This window comes from Babylonia areolata, chromosome 4 (genome assembly GCF_041734735.1).
Source record: "Babylonia areolata isolate BAREFJ2019XMU chromosome 4, ASM4173473v1, whole genome shotgun sequence".
Classification (NCBI taxonomy): Eukaryota; Metazoa; Mollusca; class Gastropoda; order Neogastropoda; family Buccinidae; genus Babylonia; species Babylonia areolata.
The window spans coordinates 58,864,987-58,890,773 of record NC_134879.1 but is presented as its reverse complement, the minus strand read 5'-3'; the positions used below and the strand labels follow the sequence as shown (position 1 = coordinate 58,890,773).

The following is a 25,787-nucleotide window of genomic DNA, read 5'->3' as shown; positions in this document are numbered from 1 at the left end:
AGGTCAACAACTTGAAACAAAATGGCGTTGCTCGCGTTCACGAAGAATATGAGCACGCGCTTTGAATGTGTATAAATATGTGTACGCAATTGATTTTTGCCCACGACCTTCAGGGCTCAGCCAATAGATCTATAAAGTCCACTCGTCGTATTGATTTAGTATTTTCCAAAAAAGACCACTTGGGTGAATGAACATAGTGAAAGCACTGTACACTGAGAGTAAAACACACAAGCTTTTTATGTATTAAGTATAATTTCAAAATGTAATGTTTAAGATGAGAAAGATCAGTTTAAAGTAAATTAAGTCCCCTAGCATTAATTACAGAGTAATTTCCCTTTTTTACTATCTGCACAAAAACGTTTGCAAAATAAATAAAACTTCCATGCTTAGCAAAAGAAGTTCCTGTTTGAACAAAAAATGATAATAATGACTGCTCTTGTTGTTGTGTCAGAATACCACATAAAAGTGCCAAGTTTAGAGAATACAAAAAATATAAATATAACAGTAAATGCAGTTTGCATATAATTTGGCTTCTTTTTTATTTTTTTGTGCCCATTCCAGAGGTGCAATATTGTTTTAAACAAGATGACTGGAAAGAACTGAATTTTTCCTATTTTTATACCTAATTTGGTGTCAACTGACAAAGTATTTGCAGAGAAAATGTCAATGTTAAAGTTTACCACGGACACACACACACACACACACACACACACCGGGTTAAAACATAGACTCACTTTGTTTACACAAGTGAGTCAAAAATGACTTCATTATTTTGAAAACAACAACACTTCACAACACTTGATTATTCAACAAAGATTTGATTCTGATTGTGCAGTTTAACCCCTTGACTGTTGTTGATGAGTACGCTTGTCAGTGAAGGGCTGTCACCTCACTGAGGTAAGACACAGCTTACAGGTCAGGACGTCAGTGAAAGGTTGTCACCTCACTGAGATAAGACAGAGCTTACAGGTCAGGATGTCAGTGAAGGGCTGTCACCTCACTGAGATAAGAACAGAGCTTACAGGTCAGGATGTCAGTGAAGGGCTGTCACCTCACTGAGATAAGACACAGCTTACAGGTCAGGACGTCAGTGAAGAGCTGTCACCTCACTGAGGTAAGACAGAGCTTACAGGTCAGGATTTCAATGAAGGGCTGTCACCTCACTGAGATAAGAACAGAGCTTACAGGTCAGGATGTCAGCGAAGGGCTGTCACCTCACTGAGGTAAGACAGAGCTTACAGGTCAGGATGTCAGTGAAGGGCTGTCAAATCACTGAGGTAAGACAGAGCTTACAGATCAGGACGTCAGTGAAAGGCTGTCACCTCACTGAGATCAGACACAGCTTACAGGTCAGGACGTCAGTGAAGGGCTGTCACCTCACTGAGATAAGACAGAGCTTACAGGTCAGGACGTCAGTGAAGGGCTGTCACCTCACTGAGATAAGACAGAGCTTACAGGTCAGGATGTCAGTGAAAGGCTGTCACCTCACTGAGGTAAGACAGAGCTTACAGGTCAGGATGTCAGTGAAGGTCTGTCACCTCATTGAGATTAGACAGAGCTTACAGGTCAGGATGTCAGTGAAGGGCTGTCACCTCATTGAGATCAGACACAGCTTACAGGTCAGGATGTCAGTGAAGGGCTGTCACCTCACTAAGATCAGACACAGCTTACAGGTCAGGATGTCAATGAAGGGCTGTCACCTCACTGAGATCAGACAGAGCTTACAGATCAGGATGTCAGTGAAGGGGTGTCACCTCACTGAGATCAGACACAGCTTACAGGTCAGGATGTCAGTGAAGGGCTGTCACCTCACTAAGATCAGACACAGTTTACAAGTCAGGATTTCAATGAAGGGCTGTCACCTCACTAAGACAGAGCTTACAGGTCAGGATTTCAATGAAGGGCTGTCACCTCACTAAGACACAGTTTACAGGTCAGGATGTCAGTGAAGGGCTGTCACCTCACTGAGATCAGATACAGCTTACAGGTCAGGATTTCAATGAAGGGCTGTCACCTCACTAAGACACAGTTTACAGGTCAGGATGTCAGTGAAGGGCTGTCACCTCACTGAGATCAGACACAGCTTACAGGTCAGGATGTCAGTGAAGGGCTGTCACCTCACTAAGATCAGATACAGCTTACAGGTCAGGATTTCAATGAAGGGCTGTCACCTCACTAGGATCAGACACAGTTTTATTGGTCAGGATTTCAATGAAGGGCTGTCACCTCACTAGGATCAGATACAGCTTACAGGTCAGGATTTCAATGAAGGGCTGTCACCTCACTAAGACAGAGCTTACAGGTCAGGATTTCAATGAAGGGCTGTCACCTCACTAAGATCAGATACAGCTTACAGGTCAGGATTTCAATGAAGGGCTGTCATCTCACTAGGATCAGACACAGTTTTATTGGTCAGGATGTCAGTGAAGGGCTGTCACCTCACTAAGACAGAGCTTACAGGTCAGGATGTCAGTGAAGGGCTGTCACCTCACTGAGATCAGACACAGCTTACAGGTCAGAATGTCAGTGAAGGGCTGTCACCTTACCAAGACACAGCTTACAGGTCAGGATGTCATTCACCATTCTATATTTTCCTCTTGGGACTACATTTTCATTGTTGGGGGGAATGCTTTACAGCACTAACAAGCACACTACCATCAGCACCTTCCTTGGCTGCAGCACTGACCCCAGTCCACCAAGCTTCACCAGTCAAGGGGTTAAAATCCAACACTGGCTTCACCAGTCAAGGGGTTAAAATCCGACACTGGCTACACCAGTCAAGGGGTTAAAATCCGACACTGGCTTCACCAGTCAAGGGGTTAAAATCCGACACTGGCTACACCAGTCAAGGGGTTAAAATCCGACACTGGCTTCACCAGTCAAGGGGTTAAAATCCGACACTGGCTTATTGCAAAGGAGCTGTGAACAAAGTCAGTGAAGACAAACAATGACACTGATGACTGAAACTGGTGTGTTCCCCAAACCAACAGAAGAGCTTGCTGTTCCTCATCTGTACACACCTGGAACTCACTGCCTTTCTTCATTCCTCACCCTCCCTCACTCATGGCCTTTCAAACAAATCCACAGTCTCCCTCCCTCACTCATGGCCTTTCAAACAAATCCACAGTCTCCCTCCCTCACTCATGGCCTTTCAAACAAATCCACAGTCTCCCCTCCCTCACTCACGGCCTTTCAAACAAATCCACAGTCTCCCCTCCCTCACTCACGGCCTTTCAAACAAATCCAGTCTCCCTCCCTCACTCATGGCCTTTCAAACAAATCCACAGTCTCCCTCCCTCACTCATGGCCTTTCAAACAAATCCACAGTCTCCCCTCCCTCACTCATGGCCTTTCAAACAAATCCACAGTCTCCCTCCCTCACTCATGGCCTTTCAAACAAATCCACAGTCTCCCCTCCCTCACTCATGGCCTTTCAAACAAATCCACAATCACTCACCCTCCCTCACTCATGGCCTTTCAAACAAATCCACAAAAAAATGCACTGATATTAATATCATTATCATTATTGTTATCATTATTATCCTAATATTTATTACTACCATTATCATCATTATCATAATCATCACCAGTAGAACAAGTAGTATATTATCATTATTATCATCATTATTATCATTTTGATTATTACCATTAATATCATCATTGTTATCATTGGTGGTGGTGCTGCTGTTACTGTTATCATCATCATCACTGTCTTAATCATCATTTCATGCAACCAAAGGAACAAACTATAGGTAGAACCCCCCATGCCCACATCAAGAACTCTGCCCAAAGGGACATCACTGGAACCACCAAGTCATGCCTGTTGTCAACAGTACGGTGTATCATTAGGTTACAATTAGTACCGTCACCAGTTAGCAAGCCCATATATAAGACCCCTCTTGTTGTCTGCTTAATACTGATGACATACTCTGTCATCTCATGATCATCCTATTAACCAATTAAAAAACATGCAGCCTTAATCAACCACCCAGTCCAATAACATAACTGAATGCCTGCTTATCACAAATCCAATCAAATACCCTGAAGCATTAGCCAATCAAAAGAAGGCAGGATTATCACGCCCATCCACTGAAAAATGACTGCCACAAGCTTTGCTACAATCACCCAGTCAAATGAGAGCATGTATTTTCGTCAGCCAATCAAAAGAGTGAAGCATCAAGACCCTGCTGGCGGAGATCATGTGGTTGGATGTTACAGGTTTGTCTTCATCCAATCAAAGGCCACCTCATACACAAGCAGCATGATTGCCCCACCTGTCAACAACAACAAAAACAGTTTGTGTGACTTGCTGTTCAAGTCTCCTGCACAATCAAGACAAGACACACACACAAAAAAATACAAATTCGGATCAGATTCGTTTTTTAAGCAGCAGCAGCCACAACAACAACAAAACACACACACACACACACACACACACACACACACTTACTCAAACATACACACACAAACATGCACACACATACATACATACTCAAACATACAAACACATGCCAACACACACACACACACACACACACACACACACACACACAGACACACACACACACACACACACACACACACACACACACACACACACACACACACACACACACACACACACACACACACATCACATGCACTGACCAGGTCCAAGTCGTAGAATTTTGGGCAGAAGACCTTTGTACAGTGCGAAGTAACTGAAGACACAGACAGAAACATTGTACATGTCAAAGTCAGCTTCAGAGTACTTCTATCGTCTGTCAGCAATACATAAACACACACACTCATGCTCTCTCTCTCTCTCTCTCTCTCTCTCTCTTTCTCTCTTACCACACAAAGAAACTGGGTTTTTTTTTCAGAACTGCGAAAAACAATGTTAGTATGTGCAAATGTATGTGTGTGCATGTATGCATTAGCAAAAAGCAAATATAGGTTACTGACAAAACGATGTAGTCAACAGCCCATATCACCATACAGCACCATCCACATGTAACAAAACGATGTAGTCATCAGCCCATATCACCATACAGCACCATCCACATGTAACAAAACGATGTAGTCAACAGCCCATATCACCATACAGCACCATCCAAATGTAACAAAACGATGTAGTCAACAGCCCATATCACCATACAGCACCATCCAAATGTAACAAAACGATGTAGTCATCAGCCCATATCACCATACAGCACCATCCTAATGTAACAAAACAATGTAGTCAACAGCCCATATCACCATACAGCACCATCCAAATGTAACAAAACGATGTAGTCATCAGCCCATATCACCATCCAAATGTAACAAAACGATGTAGTCATCAGCCCATATCACCATACAGCACCATCCAAATGTAACAAAACGATGTAGTCATCAGCCCATATCACCATCCAAATGTAACAAAACGATGTAGTCATCAGCCCATATCACCATACAGCACCATCCACATGTAACAAAACGATGTAGTCATCAGCCCATATCACCATACAGCACCATCCAAATGTAACAAAACGATGTAGTCATCAGCCCATATCACCATACAGCACCATCCAAATGTAACAAAACGATGTAGTCATCAGCCCATATCACCATCCAAATGTAACAAAACAATGTAGTCATCAGCCCATATCACCATCCAAATGTAACAAAACGATGTAGTCATCAGCCCATATCACCATCCAAATGTAACAAAACGATGTAGTCAACAGCCCATATCACCATCCAAATGTAACAAAACGATGTAGTCAACAGCCCATATCACCATTCAGCACTATCCAAATGTAACATCAATCAACAAACTGCTACAAAAGCTATTATACTTGTCAACTAAGTCACACTACATGTACACTCCAGACTAAGTAACAGGGATCCACCAATCCATTGTGTGTGTGTCTGTGTCTGTGTGTGTCTGTGTGTGTCTCTGTGTGTGTGTCTGTGTGTGTCTGTGTGTGTCAAGTCAAGTCAAAATTTTATTTCATGATGGTAAACTGACTAAACAACAATTGCTTTTTTTTTTTTTTTACATCAAGCCATCAATGAAAAACAATGAAAAAATATTTTCAAATAATAAAGGAGAGACAGAAAAGAACTAAACAGATGAAAAGCAACAACAAAAAGGCATATATATCCAAGAATAGTTTGGTGATGAAATACACAACTACAACTCTATTTCACACACACACACACACACACACACACACACGAACACAAATGCTCCAGCACAAATACATCACACCCATCCCATTCACATACACTCATTCCTTCAAATGAAAATTAGAATACAAAGTCACTGCCAACACAAGCATATACAAAACATTTCACAATTAATAAAATTGTGTGTGTGTGTGTGTGTGTGTGTGTGTGTGTGTGTGTGTGTGTGTGTGAATGAGGACCAACACAGCACTCAGCGGATGCTGACACGCCCACCCCCCTCACCCCTCCTCCCTGTACACCAGCGCCATGGTCTGCAGACAACTCCTGTATTTGATCTGCCCCGCCACGGGTTGTGGCCCCTGGATCCGACTCTTGGCCACGTCGAAGGGAATGTTGACGACAGATGCCACGGTCCCCGCACACAGACCAATCAGAAACCTCCGGAAGAAATCCAGGGTGGTATCCTGGACAAAGACAGAAACAGTGTTCATTCTCTTGCCACCAACTTTCTGTGTGGAAAACAAAACCACTCTCCAGCGCCAAATATGTCAGAGACTGTGTCGATGCCATCCCTGGCTGCCTTCCAGGCCAGGATGGCATTCCTCCACTAACCCCTACCTTCCCCCTCCCCAACAACACAGTAACTCTCAACCACACGATTCGGGTCATGTCCCAACAACACAGTAACTCTCAACCACACGATTCGGGTCATGTCCCAACAACACAGTAACTCTCAACCACATGATTCAGTTCATGTCCCAACAACACAGTAACTCTCAACCACACGATTTGGTTCATGTCCCAACAACACAGTAACTCTCAACCACACGATTCGGGTCATGTCCCAACAACACAGTAACTCTCAACCACACGATTTGGGTCATGTCCCAACAACACAGTAACTCTCAACCACATGATTCAGTTCATGTCCCAACAACACAGTAACTCTCAACCACACGATTTGGTTCATGTCCCAACAACACAGTAACTCTCAACCACACGATTCGGGTCATGTCCCAACAACACAGTAACTCTCAACCACACGATTTGGGTCATGTCCCAACAACACAGTAACTCTCAACCACACGATTTGGGTCATGTCCCAACAACACAGTAACTCTCAACCACATGATTTGGGTCATGTCCCAACAACACAGTAACTCTCAACCACACGCTTTGGGTCATGTCCCAACAACACAGTGGACTTGTTCACTTCAAACTGGGTCAAGGGGGAATAAGTCAGTCAACTTCCTGTTGTGCTGGAAAGTTGGCTGCAGTTGTGACACTTTGTTATAGTGTGAAATACAGTCCGTTTAACATGATAATGTGAAAAACAATCCGTTTGACATGACAATGTGAAAAACAGTCCATTTGACATAACAGTCCATTTGACATGACAATGTGAAAAACAGTCTGTTTGACATGACAATGTGAAAAACAGTCCGTTTAACATGACTCTTTGATTTCAACCAAAGTTGAATATGATAGTGAACTATCTAGTCAACTAAATTCATCCATGGTGGCAAAAAAGTTTACAGAAAATCTGAAGAAAAAAAGAAAAAAAATCTGTTTAACCCCTTGACTTCTGCTGACATGTTTGCTCATCAACAACAGGCAGGTCAGTGAGGTCACATCGGAGGTGACAGGAGGTCAGGAGGTCAGTCACCTTTCCTTATCTGAATTTCTTCCCCTTGTCAATGCTTTACTTTTGCTCCTCAAATCAATCGCACCACTGAAGTACCAAAAGCAAAAAACAGAACACATGGTGATGGTTATGACAGAATATAACAACCAGACTGATGATGACAAAATGAACACTGTTATGAAGTACAATAATGATGGTTATGACAGAATATAACAACCAGACTGATGATGACATAATGAACACTGTTATGAAGTACAATAATGATGGTTATGACAGAATATAACCACCAGACTGATGATGACAAAATGAACACTGTTATCAAGTACAATAATGATGGTTATGACAGAATATAACAACCAGACTGATGATGACATAATGAACACTGTTATGAAGTACAATAATGATGGTTATGACAGAATATAACAACCAGACTGATGATGACATAATGAACACTGTTATCAAGTACAATAATGATGGTTATGACAGAATATAACAACCAGACTGATGATGACATAATGAACACTGTTATGAAGTACAATAATGATGGTTATGACAGAATATAACAACCAGACTGATGATGACATAATGAACACTGTTATCAAGTACAATAATGATGGTTATGACAGAATATAACAACCAGACTGATGATGACATAATGAACACTGTTATCAAGTACAATAATGATGGTTATGACAGAATATAACAACCAGACTGATGATGACATAATGAACACTGTTATGAAGTACAATAATGATGGTTATGACAGAATATAACAACCAGACTGATGATGACATAATGAACACTGTTATCAAGTACAATAATGATGGTTATATCAGAACATAACAACCAGACTGATGATGACATAATGAACACTGTTATCAAGTACAATAATGATGGTTATATCAGAACATAACAACCAGACTGATGATGACATAATGAACACTGTTATCAAGTACAATAATGATGGTTATATCAGAACATAACAACCAGACTGATGATGACATAATGAACACTGTTATGAAGTACAATAATGATGGTTATATCAGAACATAACAACCAGACTGATGATGACATAATGAACACTGTTATCAAGTACAATAATGATGGTTATATCAGAACATAACAACCAGACTGATGATGACATAATGAACACTGTTATCAAGTACAATAATGATGGTTATGACATGACATAATAACCACACTGATAATGACATAAACTAAAACTGTCAAAGTACAAAACCAACAGTTACGACAGAACATAAATACCTTAGATGCCGAACACTGACCTTGACCTCAGGCACTATGGATTTGACATTGTGATAGAAGCTGAAGTAGATCATGTTGAAGACGCCATGTCTGCCAAGCGTCGATGTCAACCCTTTGTTTAACCCTCGCAGTCCCAATCCATCACGAGCAACGATTTCTCTGGCTGTTTGAATGGTGCTTTTTTGCTGCACACGCCACAGCACCAATCTTTCCTTTACTTAGCTATGCATCTTTATCCACCCCCTGCCCAACCATGGCCCCCACCCAACACAGCCCCAATCTTTCCTTTACTTAGCTATGCATCTTTATCCACCCCCACCCAACACAGCACCAATCTTTCCTTTACTTAGCTATGCATCTTTATCCACCCCCTGCCCAACCATGGCCCCCACCCAACACAGCACCAATCTTTCCTTTACTTAGCTATGCATCTTTATCCGCCCCCCCAGCCCCCCCCACCCCCACCCCCGCCATGCCCCCCACCCAACACAGCACCAATCTTTCCTTTACTTAGCTATGCATCTTTATCCACCCCCTGCCCAACCATGGCCCCCACCCAACACAGCCCCAATCTTTCCTTTACTTAGCTATGCATCTTTATCCACCCCCACCCCCCACCCAACACAGCACCAATCTTTCCTTTACTTAGCTATGCATCTTTATCCACCCCCTGCCCAACCATGGCCCCCCCCCCCCCCCAACACAGCACCAATCTTTCCTTTACTTAGCTATGCATCTTTATCCACCCCCTGCCCAACCATGGCCCCCACCCAACACAGCACCAATCTTTCCTTTACTTAACTATGGATCTTTATCCCCCCCCCCCCCCCCGCCATGCCCCCCACCCAACACAGCACCAATCTTTCCTTTACTTAGCTATGGATCTTTATCCACCTCCCCCCCCCCCCAACACAGCACCAATCTTTCCTTTACTTAGCTATGGATCTTTATCCACCTCCTCCCCCCCCCCCCCAACACAGCACCAATCTTTCCTTTATTTAGCTATGGATCTTTATCCACCTCCCCCCCCCCAACACAGCACCAATCTTTCCTTCACTTAGCTATGCATCTTCATCCAACTCCCCCCCCCCCCCCCAACACAGCACCAATCTTTCCTTTACTTAGCTATGCATCTTTCCCCACCCCCCATGCCCCCCACCCAACACACACTCACTTGCACACATATCTGCACATTCACACACATACATACATTTGCACAAATGACCGCATTCACACACATACATACTGTCACGACCCCCCTAGGGAAGAGGTCAAGAACTATTTTAAAACCTAACGCCCAACCCAATTCACCCGACAACACAACCACAGAATACAGATATTTCTCGTCCACACAAAATTTATTCTCTTCCGCTCTGTCTATCCCACTCACGCAACCTTACACACACAGCCTATACTTGCAAAAAACAACAACAACAAAACAACCATATACTATAACTTCAACAACAAAAAACGAACAGAAGTCGTATACAAAACTACGGATTCTCCCAAATGTAATCGAAAGCAATTTTCCACACACACACTCAAGGAGAAGCAAATCACCCCCCCCAAACCAGGACTGGTACACAGATGCTTTAGTCTTTGACGGGTTCAGGAAGTTTTCCTCTTAAGAGGAAAACAACAAAAACAAAAAAACTGACACACGGCCCAGACAAACTTCGGCGGGTTCGACCCAAGGCACAAGCCCCCGGTCAAAAGGCCTAGGTGCCAGGACTCGGCATACAATGCCAAGCAATGGACCAGGCTGCAAGTCAAAAGGCCCGGAACACAGGACACCAGTCACAGGGCAGGAAGGGGCGAAGACCCAGGACAGCAGTCACAGGGCAGAAAGGGGCGAAGACCCAGGACAGCAGTCAGAGGGCAGGAGGGGGCGAAGATCTGGGTCACCAGACGAAAGGCCCGGGACACACAGCACACAGCGAGAGCTGGAACATTACGGAATGTTCCCCCCGTACTGAGCAATACTAATTCTAACGATATAATTAACAAAAAAAAACAAATGTACAGCACATTCAAAAATGAAAACCTGGAATATAATTCCATTGACAAGACGAATTATAGGAGTAATACACGGCACTCGCACTCTCTACACCTATCATACAGAGCCAACGCCCAATTTTACCCAACAGTGAACTAAGGTAAAATCGTATCATTTTAAAACTCAATAACAATAAAATTGGCAAAAATATTAGCCGACACAAGAAAAAGTACATATTCACTCGGTGGTAGCACACGAGTAATTAACGAAATAGATTGTGTCAAAACCTAACGTACAGCTTTCTTGTCGAACATCTTTACACACCTACATCCCTGACAGAAGTACAACCAAGCTAAATAGACAAGTGGCTTCTTACCTGCCACAGGTGGCGTACACTAACGACCACCACAAAGACACGACGACGACGAAGACAGACGAAGAAACACCGAAGTGGCTCCCATGGAGGACAGCCGGTCCTCACTTCGTATGGTGCCTAGATGTCGGGGTAGCTACCCCACCAACAACAGGAACGACCCGTACACTACGGCAGTCGGGCTGCAAAAGCCCCGAATATTGTTGCTGCCCAACAATATTTCATATTCGCTCAGGTGAGCGAGTAATATGCATGCACGTGGTTCGTGCGCAAATCAAGACTTCTACCCGAACTGAAGGATGGGAGAAGGAGGGAAAGTGAAAGAAGAGGGGGGAGAAAAACGAAGACGGGCCACACGCCCTAACTGTCGTCACAAGTTGTGACAATACCCCCCATTCAAGTTCAAACTTCACGTTTGGAACTTAAACACACCGTCACAACGACTGACGGACAGACAGACACGTGACAACTCTCGCCTTGCACTTCCGCATTCCCGAACGTCTATTAGTGGTCAAGGACAGTTACCAAAACAAAACAGTTTGTCCAGACCAACGAAACAAGAGAAGAGAAATTTATACGAAAGCTATCTTAACTTTACAGCTAGTAAGGATACGCGGAAGCGTGTGCTTCCTAATTTAAGAGTAGAATATAGAGGTATGTGCAGAAGTCAAATGGGACTGCGCATACTCTTCTTTGATTAACACTGCCGAAATCACTTTTCGGGAAATCCCGATTCTTGCTCCGGCAGACGACTGAGATAGTCGGCTCCAACATTTTCTTTTCCAGGGATAGCTTGCACTGTGAAGGAGAAAGGCTGGAGCTGCAGCGCCCACCGTGTCAGTCTACCGCTGGCCGTTTTTGCTCTGTCCAGGTATTGCAGAGGGGCATGATCGGTCTGGACGACGAATGGTTTGCCGTACAGGTATGGCTCGAACTTTTGTATGCCCCACACGAGCGCCAAGCATTCTCTCTCGATCGTGGGATAGTTCCTCTCGGCTGAAGGGTACAGTCAGAGGCATTTTAAGTAAAGGCACTCTGGAAACCCGCCCTTTAGGTACAGTTTTTTGGCACCTGTCGCAGGAAAGAACGAAGCGTTTGATGTCCCCGCACATACCTGGCCAATAGAAATGAGGAAATATTCTCTGTTGCGTCCGCCTAAACCCCAAATGACCAGACATTGGAGCCTCATGACCCAGGCGTAGCACTGTGGAACGCAAAGGCTTCGGTACACAGATCTGGGTCGCCTGGCCTCTGTGATCTTTAAACTGCCGCATCAGCACCCCATGCTTTTTAAAATAAGAGACCTCGCCTGAAGGGGTTTTCTGTAAAAGGCCTGAACCAGCCCTATCACGTGCCTGATGAAAATCAGGATCGTCATTTTGCTGGTGCTGTAAGTCTTCCCGTGACACATGGATCTGAATATCCTTGACGGGCAGGGGAGGCAAGGGTTTGGTATTTGCTGCAGCCTGGGCTCTTGTTTGAACGGCGCCCACAAGGCTGGGATCAGCATAGACGGGCACGACCATTGAAGAGCCGTCCCCTCTCCAAACACAATTCCCGATGAGAACTTCCTCAACAGGAGACTCCATGACAGCCACGTCCAAAACGCCCTGTATGAACGGGGACTGAAAGTCCACCCTGGCGATGGGCAGAACTGAGGAGCACCTTGACTCTGCCAACACCACGCGAACTGTGGCCCCAGTAAAACAGTCAGGTCTTACGAGTCGCCTGGCTACAACAATCAACTGGGCTCCCGTGTCGCGTAAAGCTTGCACTGTGTGGCCATTGACAGAAACCTCGCAGCGAGGCGAGTACTGTTTAGAAGCACAAGACGTGCAAAGCGTCGGGGTCATTGCATTAACACCCTGTGCAGGTGAGACATGAGCAATGAGTGAGACCCTCTTGGGTTGCCGGCACTCTTTGGCCAAGTGACCTGGCTTCCCGCAGTTGAAGCAGGCAGGTATTCTTGTAAAGTCTCTTCCCTTTACGTTGTTTGGAGCTGAATCCCCTGACCCATGTGGAGGTCCTTTTTTCTCCGCGCCCAGATTGAAACTGGGGTCGGAAACCCTACTACCTTTTTTGGAAACTCGAAATTCAGCTTCCGCCATGCGACCTGCTCTCCGAGCATTAACAATTTTAGTAGTGATATGGGCAACGTCCTCAACTCTATTGGGTTCCTCACGCCGAACTTCAGTGACGAGATCGGGATTGAGTGTGGTCAAGAACTGCTCCTGAAGGACCAGATCTTTAATGTCCTCTGCATCAGATTCATCCCGTCCAGCGGCCACACACCACCGGGAGAAACAAACCTTCAGCCTGCCCAGAAACTGATCAAACGTCTCTTCCGCTAATTTCCGCATTGAACGGAACCGTTTGCGGTAGGAATCTGCATCCAGACGGAATTCGTAAAGCAGAGCCGCTTTTAAGATGTCATAATCGTGTAGTTGTTCTGGTTGTAACCGTAGGCAGGCGTCTCTCGCCCGACCCTGCAAAAGGGCCACCAGGCGGGCTGCCCAGGAGCTACGCTTCCACTTGTTTAATCCCGCCACTCTCTCAAAGTGGTTAAGGAAGCTATCGAAATCGTCTTTCTCATCATACGGCACAAGCGGAAACTGATGAGCCGTGTGAGCTTCTAGCTCTTCCTGGCGCAGTTCCATTTTCCTCTCGAATCTACGTCTTTCCTCGTCATCTTTTTTCTTCCTATACTCTTCTTCTTTTCTATCCTTCCATTGTCTGTACTTTCTCTCTTCCTCCCTAGCCTGACGCTCTTCCTCCCTAGCCTGACGCTCTTCCTCCCTGGCTACTGCATCAACCACAAACCGGGCCAACGCCTCTCCAGACAAACCTAAGTCAGTGCCCAACACCCTGAACTTTGAGTACATGTCCTGAGAAGGTACGGCATTAGACTCATTCTTCAAGCCTTCATCGAAAGCACCTTCAGGATTAGCCTCCTTCAGGTGGCCCTGAATCCATCCGGACAATTCAGTCTTTTTTTCAGCACTCAGAGAAGGTGTACTGCCTTCTGCCCTGACCCCCCGTGACCCCGAACTAGGAGTAGAGGCCGCAGAAGTTTTTCGTGTTACAGGCATGTTTTCTTAATTCACAATGTGCAACAACTACACAAAACTTGAATTAAGATTAAGTCTCTAAGTCACTAACTCCAGGTCCCCACTTCACTCAACCGTCCAACAGTAAGAACCTAACAATCTAACAACCTTAATCACCCCCACAAAAGCTAACCAAAACGAAATGCCTGCAACATAAAACGTAGACGAACAAGACGATCACACCCTACCCCCCAACCCGTGTTACATTCCCTAGAACTTGCTACCCCGCATCTCCACCATTGTCACGACCCCCCTAGGGAAGAGGTCAAGAACTATTTTAAAACCTAACGCCCAACCCAATTCACCCGACAACACAACCACAGAATACAGATATTTCTCGTCCACACAAAATTTATTCTCTTCCGCTCTGTCTATCCCACTCACGCAACCTTACACACACAGCCTATACTTGCAAAAAACAACAACAACAAAACAACCATATACTATAACTTCAACAACAAAAAACGAACAGAAGTCGTATACAAAACTACGGATTCTCCCAAATGTAATCGAAAGCAATTTTCCACACACACACTCAAGGAGAAGCAAATCACCCCCCCCAAACCAGGACTGGTACACAGATGCTTTAGTCTTTGACGGGTTCAGGAAGTTTTCCTCTTAAGAGGAAAACAACAAAAACAAAAAAACTGACACACGGCCCAGACAAACTTCGGCGGGTTCGACCCAAGGCACAAGCCCCCGGTCAAAAGGCCTAGGTGCCAGGACTCGGCATACAATGCCAAGCAATGGACCAGGCTGCAAGTCAAAAGGCCCGGAACACAGGACACCAGTCACAGGGCAGGAAGGGGCGAAGACCCAGGACAGCAGTCACAGGGCAGAAAGGGGCGAAGACCCAGGACAGCAGTCAGAGGGCAGGAGGGGGCGAAGATCTGGGTCACCAGACGAAAGGCCCGGGACACACAGCACACAGCGAGAGCTGGAACATTACGGAATGTTCCCCCCGTACTGAGCAATACTAATTCTAACGATATAATTAACAAAAAAAACAAATGTACAGCACATTCAAAAATGAAAACCTGGAATATAATTCCATTGACAAGACGAATTATAGGAGTAATACACGGCACTCGCACTCTCTACACCTATCATACAGAGCCAACGCCCAATTTTACCCAACAGTGAACTAAGGTAAAATCGTATCATTTTAAAACTCAATAACAATAAAATTGGCAAAAATATTAGCCGACACAAGAAAAAGTACATATTCACTCGGTGGTAGCACACGAGTAATTAACGAAATAGATTGTGTCAAAACCTAACGTACAGCTTTCTTGTCGAACATCTTTACACACCTACATCCCTGACAGAAGTACAACCAAGCTAAATAGACAAGTGGCTTCTTACCTGCCACAGGTGGCGTACACTAACGACCACCACAAAGACACGACGACGACGAAGACAGACGAAGAAACACCGAAGTGGCTCCCATGGAGGACAGCCGGTCCTCACTTCGTATGGTGCCTAGATGTCGGGGTAGCTACCCCACCAACAACAGGAACGACCCGTACACTACGGCAGTCGGGCTGCAAAAGCCCCGAATATTGTTGCTGCCCAACAATATTTCATATTCGCTCAGGTGAGCGAGTAATATGCATGCACGTGGTTCGTGCGCAAATCAAGACTTCTACCCGAACTGAAGGATGGGAGAAGGAGGGAAAGTGAAAGAAGAGGGGGGAGAAAAACGAAGACGGGCCACACGCCCTAACTGTCGTCACAAGTTGTGACACATACATTTGCACACATGACCACATTCACACACATACATTTGCACACATGACCACATTCACACACATACATTTGCACACATGACATTTACACACATCCATACATTTGCACACATGACCACATACACATATATACATACATTTGCACATATGACCACATACACACACATACATACATTTGCACATATGACCACATTCACACACATACATACATTTGCACATATGACCACATACACACACATACATACATTTGCACATATGACCACATACACACACATCCATACATTTGCACATATGACCACATTCACACACATACATACATTTGCACATATGACCACATACACACACATACATACATTTGCACATATGACCACATACACACACATACATACATTTGCACATATGACCACATACACACACATACATACATTTGCACATATGACCACATACACACACATACATACATTTGCACATATGACCACATACACGCACATACATACATTTGCACACATGACCACATTCACACACATACATACATTTGCACACATGACCACATTCACACACATGAACGCATGTCTGTGAATACATTTTTGTCACAACAGGTTTCTCAGTGTGAACATACATGCAGGAGTGCATACACATACACACACGTTTGGAAGCTTGTGCACGCACACATAAACACATGTCTGCACACACACACACACACACACCACACACACACACATACACACACCACACACACACAGACTTGTTGAGAACAACAAACCTCAGATAAATGCAGTCTCTCTGACTGCAGTTTGACTTTGACCACTTCAAAGGGGTTGATGACAACAGCCTCTGTCATGCCGGCAAACAGTCCTGCCAGCGTCAGAACCTGGCGCCATGACACACGCAATGACCAGTGACACCAAGACACCGATAGTCATGACAACTATAAACACAACAAGAACAGCATGACAACGTTCACAACAAGCAAAAGAACAAAGAAATCCATAATAACAATAATAACACTTCATTCATACACCCTTTCTCCAAAGTTTAACTGGAAAATCAAACTGAGCGTGTAGACATTTGGATGAGATAATAAACCAAGGTCTTGTGTGCAGCATGCACTTGGCACACTGTAAAAGAACCTGTGACAAGAAAAGTGGTGTCCTCTGGCCAAATTCTGCAGAAATCCACTCTGACAGGAAGACAAATATGTGCTTGCACTCAAGGGGTTACTAAGTACATTGGGTTATGCTGCTGGTCAGGCATCTGCCTAGCAGATGTGGTGTAGCACGTATGGATTTGACTGAATGCAGTGACACCTCCTTGAGAAACTGAAATAGGACATCTTAGCGAGCTTTCAAACTTCTCATGACAACGAACTAGGACTGCTTTATATTGAGAACAGGGATCCCCAGAAATGTTCTTCTGTACATATCTTTTCATGTGTTAATATCAATAAACACACACTTTTTACCTCCTTCACTGAACAAAATGAACACGATACAGATAACAATGGAAAAAAAAATCTGAAAATGGTTGTTTCCCCTACCCCCACCCCATCCCTTTTTTTTTTCTTTTTTTTTCAAAGACCAAACACATGTAAATCCCAGATCCAAAAGATAGTCACATTTAAAAAGAAAAAAAAACCCACCTAAATGGATTTCTGCACCACTGATCAACATGAATAGTTCCTATGATTTCATGAAAAACCTACACCAAGACCTGCTGATCACAGTGCAAGGATGGCGGGCGGTTGTGGTCAAAGGGAATCAACCCCGTTAAACTGCCAAGACAACGACTATTTCTCTCCCTTTGACATGGAGTTCGCCTCTCCTTGGTGTTCCAACTTGATCTCTGGTTGCTCTTTGCCTGGCTGACCACACTGACCACACAGGGTCACGTTGCTGACCACACTGACCACACAGAGGGTCACATAGCTGACCACACAGGGTCACGTTGCTGACCACACTGACCACACACAGGGTCACGTAGCTGACCACACACACACAGGGTCACGTAGCTGACCACACACAGAGGGTCACGTAGCTGACCACACAGGGTCATGTAGCTGACCACACACACAGGGTCACATAGCTGACCACACAGAGGGTCACATAGCTGACCACACACAGAGGGTCACATAGCTGACCACACAGGGTCACACAGCTGACCACACACACAGGGTCACGTAGCTGACCACACAGGGTCACACAGCTGACCACACAGGGTCACATAGCTGACCACACACAGGGTCACGTAGCTGACCACACACACAGGGTCACGTAGCTGACCACACACAGAGGGTCACATAGCTGACCACACAGGGTCACGTAGCTGACCACACAGGGTCACGTAGCTGACCACACAGGGTCACGTAGCTGACCACACAGGGTCACGTAGCTGACCACACAGGGTCATGTAGCTGACCACACACACAGGGTCACGTAGCTGACCACACACAGAGGGTCACATAGCTGACCACACAGGGTCACGTAGCTGACCACACAGGGTCACATAGCTGACCACACAGAGGGTCACACAGCTGACCACACACACAGGGTCACATAGCTGACCACACACAGAGGGTCACGTAGCTGACCACACACACAGGGTCACATAGCTGACCACACAGGTCACATAGCTGACCACACAGGGTCACGTAGCTGACCACACACACAGGGTCACGTAGCTGACCACACACACAGGGTCACGTAGCTGACCACACAGGGTCACGTAGCTGACCACACAGAGGGTCACATAGCTGACCACACAGGGTCACGTAGCTGACCACACACAGAGGGTCACATAGCTGACCACACAGGGTCACGTCAGGCCTGGGAGTTGCACCTCATCTATGTGGTGCTGGCTGTACCACTCACCCAGAAATCCAGTTGTTGGGGGGAAATTTGTGTGCTGGCAATGGATTCTTCAATGCAGAAGCTCAAAGTGTAGTCTATAGTCAGCTACTGGGAATTCTTATTTGACTAGTTTTGATCTCTTTTTATGCTGTGTATGATCATTTTATGTTGGTATTTACAACGAGCTTGTGATTGCACAAGTTAATTTCCATGTGGATTAATACAGTGTTTTTTATTTTGATTTTTGATTTTGATTTGATTTCTAAAAATGTAAATGGCCAAGCTTGTAAGTTGTGGGTGGTTTAGATCGTTCATGTGTCCTAGAATCCAGTCATGACTGGAGGATTTATGTTCAGACACTCTGGACCTACTCAGGACCTTGAGGAAAAATCATAAAACAAACAAGTGAATATGATTGCTCAATCTAAATTTGAACTCACTAAGATGAGGTTTAAAATTCAAATTAATTAAAAACAACTGAAATAAGACAAGTTTACAAATCTGAAATATATGAAAAATATTTTTTAAAAGGCTACCCAAATACTGACCAGCTGAATAACCTCATCACAGCCAAAAGAGAAAGAGTTATGGACCCCTGCCTTACCACAGGCTGGGAAATGTATCCCCCTTACCACAGGCTGGGAAATGTATCCCCCTTACCACAGGCTGGGAAATGTATCCCCCTTACCACAGGCTGGGAAATGTATCCGCCTTACCACAGACTCGGAAATGTATCCGCCTTACCACAGACTGGGAAATGTATCCCCCTTACCACAGGCTGGGAAATGTATCCGCCATGACCAAAGGCAGGGAAATGTATCCGCCATGACCAAAGGCAGGGAAATGTATCCGCCTTACCACAGGCTGGGAAATGTATCCGCCTTACCACAGGCTGGGAAATGTATCCCCCTTACCACAGGCTGGGAAATGTATCCCCCTTACCACAGGCTGGGAAATGTATCCGCCTTACCACAGACTGGGAAATGTATCCCCCTTACCACAGGCTGGGAAATGTATCCGCCATGACCAAAGGCAGGGAAATGTATCCGCCATGACCAAAGGCAGGGAAATGTATCCGCCTTACCACAGGCTGGGAAATGTATCCGCCTTACCACAGGCTGGGAAATGTATCCGCCATGACCACAGGCTGGGAAATGTATCCGCCTTACCACAGACTGGGAAATGTATCCCCCTTACCACAGGCTGGGAAATGTATCCGCCATGACCAAAGGCAGGGAAATGTATCCGCCATGACCAAAGGCAGGGAAATGTATCCGCCTTACCACAGGCTGGGAAATGTATCCGCCTTACCACAGGCTGGGAAATGTATCCACCATGACCACAGGCTGGGAAATGTATCCGCCTTACCACAGACTGGGAAATGTATCCCCCTTACCACAGGCTGGGAAATGTATCCGCCATGACCAAAGGCTGGGAAATGTATCCGCCTTACCACAGACTGGGAAATGTATCCACCATGACCAAAGGCTGGGAAATGTATCCGCCTTACCACAGGCTGGGAAATGTATCCGCCTTACCACAGACTGGGAAATGTATCCGCCTTACCACAGGCTGGGAAATGTATCCGCCATGACCAAAGGCTGGGAAATGTATCCGCCTTACCACAGGCTGGGAAATGTATCCGCCTTACCACAGACTGGGAAATGTATCCGCCTTACCACAGGCTGGGAAATGTATCCGCCATGACCAAAGGCTGACTTGTAACGTTCAAAGGTGAAGAACTTGGTGGCTCGTTTGGGGGTCTCTGCCAACAGGGGAGGTAAGATGCCCTTGTAGAACGAGAATGGTCTGAAACAGCACCAAGACATCGTTCTGTTGTGACGACATCAACAACTTCAGTTGTATCATTTACCACCTCAGTTTTAACCTTATTAACCATTTCAGTTGTAACAATCTTGTGGACACTTACTCTTCTTGGCGGTACATCTTGTGGGCACTTACCCTTCATGGTGGTACATCTTGCGCACCCTTCATGGTGGTACATCTTGTGGGCACTTACCATTTATGTTGGTACATTTTGTGGACACCTACCCTTCATGGCGGTACATCTTGTGGGCACCTACCCTTCATGGCGGTACATCTTGTGGGCACTTACCCTTCATGGCGGTACATCTTGTGGGCACCTACCCTTCATGGCGGTACATCTTGTGGACACTTACCCTTCATGGCGGTACATCTTGTGGACACCTACCCTTCATGGCGGTACATTTTGTGGGCACCTACCCTTCATGGCGGTACATCTTGTGGACACTTACCCTTCATGGCGGTACATCTTGTGGGCACCTACCCTTCATGGCGGTACATCTTGTGGACACTTACCCTTCATGGCGGTACATCTTGTGGACACCTACCCTTCATGGCGGTACATCTTGTGGGCACTTACCCTTCATGGCAGTACATCTTGTGGGCACTTACCCTTTATGTTGGTACATTTTGTGGGCACCTACCCTTCATGGCGGTACATCTTGTGGGCACCTACCCTTCATGGCGGTACATCTTGTGGGCACTTACCCTTCAAGGCGGTACATCTTGCGCACACTTACCCTTCATGGCGGTACATCTTGCGCACACTTACCCTTCATGGCGGTACATCTTGCGCACACTTACCCTTCATGGTGGTACATCTTGTGGGCACTTACCCTTCATAGCGGTACATCTTGCGCACACTTACCCTTCATGGTGGTACATCTTGCGCACACTTACCCTTCATGGTGGTACATCTTGCGCACACTTACCCTTCATGGTGGTACATCTTGTGGGCACTTACCCTTCATGGCGGTACATCTTGCGCACACTTACCCTTCATGGTGGTACATCTTGCGCACACAGTCCACAATGGAGGTGTAGTGGTGGGGGTCCCCAGGACCTCGCTGGATCTGGAACCGGGTCTTGATCAGATCCAGAGGGTGCATGATGGACACCTCCACAAACCCTGCGTACATGATAATAATGATGATGATGATGATGATGGTGATGGTGATGATGAAGATAATGATGATGATGATGATGATGATAACGATGATGATGATGATAATGATGATGATGATGATGATGATAATAATGATGATGGTGATGATGATGATGATGATGATGACAGTGATGATGATGGTAAGAAGTAGAACAAGAAGAAGAAGAAGAATGGTAATGAAAATAAAGATTTTTAAAAATATTAATAATGATAATAATAATATCAACTATACTCATAATGAATGGCACTAGTAAGTAAAGTCAGACTCAACACCCTAGTAATCATCTGTTCACACACAGCCACACCTAAAAATGACAGGCCACACACAGCCACACCTAAAAATGACAGGCCACACACAGCCACACCTAAAAATGACAAACCACACACACCAGTGAGCAGAAAACCGCTCTAATTAACAGTGGAGAAAAAAAATCACAAAAAATGCATTACAGAACAACAGAGATTTTAGCTGGGATTTGAACAGAGGGGGTACTGGTTGGTGCCAAAGACCAGCAACAGCTAATTCCAGACAGTGGGAGCATGAATACCATCACTGCAGTAGCCAAATTTTTTTAAGTTTATTTTTGGTTTCATGGGGGCGTACTTTTAAGAGTTTTTCCCTGGAGAACCAGAGGCTTGTATGTGAGGAGCGCTTTAGACAGGTTAGACAGGTAAGGTGAAAGTGTCCCATCAAAATGGTTGTATACAAGGACTACACAACTTGACTGGTAACCAGTGCAGCTCTTTCAGAAGTTGTGAAACTGATCACACATCTGTTTGCTCAGAAAGAGCCATGCAGCACTGTTTCCACCTCACAGTAGCCATGAACGTTCTTCTGCTGGGAGACAAGAAAAAACACAACTGCAGTAATCAAGACAAGACGTGACAACAGTGGCAACACGTCACCATCATCCGTCAGCCTGTGCTTTGAAATGCACACTTCTTTGTCATGTGAGGATTGTGCATAAGAAAGCACCATGAGATGCTGTAGCAGAACTCACCAGTGTTGGATTTCTGATCCACTGTTGCACCCAAAATGGAGTTGAAGGTGGGAATTGCAACTTTGTACTGAATGTGGGCAGAAACTGGTAACCAGTGAAGAGAATGCAGAAGATGAGTGATATTGTCAGTCTTTTTCAGTTTTTGATTCAAAAGATTAATTTTGCTGCTGCGTTTTGAACTTTCTGGAGTTTTTGTATTCAGTATCTAGGGCAACCAGTGAGGAGTGAGCTACGATAATCAAGTCTGGACAACACAAGACAGCACACCGGAGTTTGTGTTACTTGAGTAGTAAGAAGATGTCAGATGGAACTGATCTTTCAAATTTGAAAGTATTCAGCCTTGCAGAGATTGTTCATGTGTTTCTTCATTGTGAGGTTTGAATCGAACATCACACCCAGATTTTTCACTGAAGACACAAAGCCTACATCTGAATCTCCAATTTTAAGACAGGAAGGCAAAGAGTTGTTTACAGACAGTCTGCTTGAAGAAATAATTATAGCTTCAGTTTTACAATCATTTACTTGTTGTTTGTTTTGATTCATCCATGCCTTAATGTCAGCAATACACCACTGAAATGCCCCAATGGGAGAGTCAAGATCAGAAAAAGTCGTTTCTTCACAGAGCTGGTTACCATCAGCAAAGGCATGGTGATTTACAGAATCTGAAAGGTAATGTTGATAATGATATAGCTACCTATAGAGCACCTGTCCTTGGTCTGAGACCAAGCTCTAAGCACTTTACAAACACAGAGTCATTTGCACAACAGGCTGCCTACCTGGGCAGAGCTGACTGATAGCTGCCATTGGGTGCTCATCATTCTTTTCCTGTCTCATTCAGTCAGGTTTCAGTCACACACACACACACACACACACACACACACACACACACACACACACACACACACACACTTATACAGACATGTAACATTTTACATGTATGACCATATTGTTTATTTACCCCGCCATAAAGGCAGCCATACTCTGTTTTCAGGGGGGAGGGGGTATGCTGGTAATGTTATTATTTCTGTAACCCACCAAACGCTGACATGGATTACAGGATCTTTAACATGCATATTTGAACTTCTTTATGCGAATACACACGAAGGGGGTTCAGGCACTAGCAGGTCACACATGTTGACCTGGGAGATGGGAAAAATCCCCAACCCACCTGGGGTGAGCACTGTCAAAGCTGTGCCATATGAAAGACGAATGGAGGAAGCCCACATCTACAAGACCAAAAAGTATGCTAGTCTAGCCAGCAGCCTGACAGATTCTGGCTTCCAAGCCAAAGTCCTCGACATGAAGATTGGTGCAAGAGGGTTTGTGAGCGCATCTGCCTACATATCTTTATGAAACAGCTGTCGATTTCTGGCAGAGAGAGGACATGGGCTCTCAAGGCAATGGCAGAAGCAGCAGAAAAGAGTTCCAGATGGATCTGGTTGAGGAGGAAGGAAAGTAAACTTCATAAGGATTAAATTTTCCTACTCAAACTAGGTGTCAGATAGCTCAGTGGTTAAAACGTCTGCCAGAAAAGGTGACTCAGTCCTGAAGTGGCGACCACCCTGGAGCCATGGGTCTGAACCTGCTGAGGACCAGGGGGAAACAGGCAGCTAAACAAGGGCACCCTGGAGTCATGACCTGGGTGTGGCCCAGCCATGTCAGTGTGCAAGGAGTTAAAGGCCGAAACACTTACTTCTTCTCAGAGGACCTTGTAGTGTCCACCTCTCCCTAAAGTTTCTTATCACTGTGGTATGGAATGGTAAATGTGTGTGTGTGTGTGTGTGTGTGTGTGTGTGTGTGTAATATTTTAGTCTTTGGTAATAAATTCTGTGGTATGGTATGGAATGGTAAATGTGTGTGTGTGTGTGTGTGTGTGTGTGTGTGTGTGTGTGTGTGTGTGTGTAATATTTTAGTCTTTGGTAATAAATTCTGTGGTATGGTATGCAATGGTAAATGCCAGGCTCCCCGCCTTGGTGTGTGGACTTTACATAAAGGAGTTAAAGTACGATTAACAATTATGTTTAATTTTTGTGCTCTTTTGCTCGGTAAATTAATTCCCAACTTAAAGATTCGACTTGTTGGCGTGTTCTTATCATTGTGAATGTATGTATTTACAGTTTTTCGTCTGGAGCTGCTGCTAGGGACAGCCCTGACAAACAGGGTGGTTGGCATGAGAACTAGCATTGTTCTCAGGTTTGGCTTCAAGCAAAGCCTCACACCGAAGACACTCTCAAATATTAGATTCTTTGGTTCACAGCAATGCACGTGTAAACCAAGCCATCAGAAACGGCCTTGACTTGGAACACATAAGGTCAAGGTTCAACACAACTGGAGCACCGATATTGACGAACAGATTACCTGCACATCCTCCTGCTACAAACTGCATGGCAGCTAACGTTGTCGCAGAAAACTCCTTGGGAGGTTTTACAGCGGGGACTGCCATAATGCTGTTGTCTCAAAAGGTCAGGGCGTCTGCTGTTAGGATTGGTAACTCCAAGTCTTTGGGAGTAGCTTTATAAGTTGGGTTTTCTTCATGAAGAAATGCATATAACATAGAAACCATATTTGCAGACTTAATCTATATGTAATTAACCCGCCGAATTTTTTGAATTTTTATTTTATTTTATCGGACGAAGTTTGTGGAAATTACAGAAATTCAAATC

General features: G+C 45.0%; 2 protein-coding genes across 2 annotated transcripts; both read right to left on the bottom strand.

Annotated features, from left to right (window-relative positions):
• Positions 1 to 3,551: 3,551 nt before the first annotated feature.
• On the bottom strand, positions 3,552 to 25,604 carry LOC143281344 (mitochondrial 2-oxodicarboxylate carrier-like). Its single transcript, XM_076586545.1, has 8 exons — positions 25,483 to 25,604; positions 21,955 to 22,087; positions 20,814 to 20,943; positions 17,052 to 17,159; positions 9,085 to 9,249; positions 6,436 to 6,617; positions 4,648 to 4,700; positions 3,552 to 4,274 (listed from the first exon to the last, which is right to left on the bottom strand). The coding sequence occupies exons 1-8, from the start codon at positions 25,565 to 25,567 to the stop codon at positions 4,213 to 4,215; spliced, it is 918 nt and encodes a 305-aa protein (XP_076442660.1). The 5' UTR covers positions 25,568 to 25,604; the 3' UTR covers positions 3,552 to 4,212.
• Positions 10,320 to 16,276, bottom strand: LOC143281343 (uncharacterized). The gene is made up of 2 exons (XM_076586544.1): positions 11,437 to 16,276; positions 10,320 to 11,007 (listed from the first exon to the last, which is right to left on the bottom strand). The coding sequence occupies exon 1, from the start codon at positions 14,520 to 14,522 to the stop codon at positions 12,276 to 12,278; it is 2,247 nt and encodes a 748-aa protein (XP_076442659.1). The 5' UTR covers positions 14,523 to 16,276; the 3' UTR covers positions 10,320 to 11,007; positions 11,437 to 12,275.
• Positions 25,605 to 25,787: the final 183 nt, after the last annotated feature.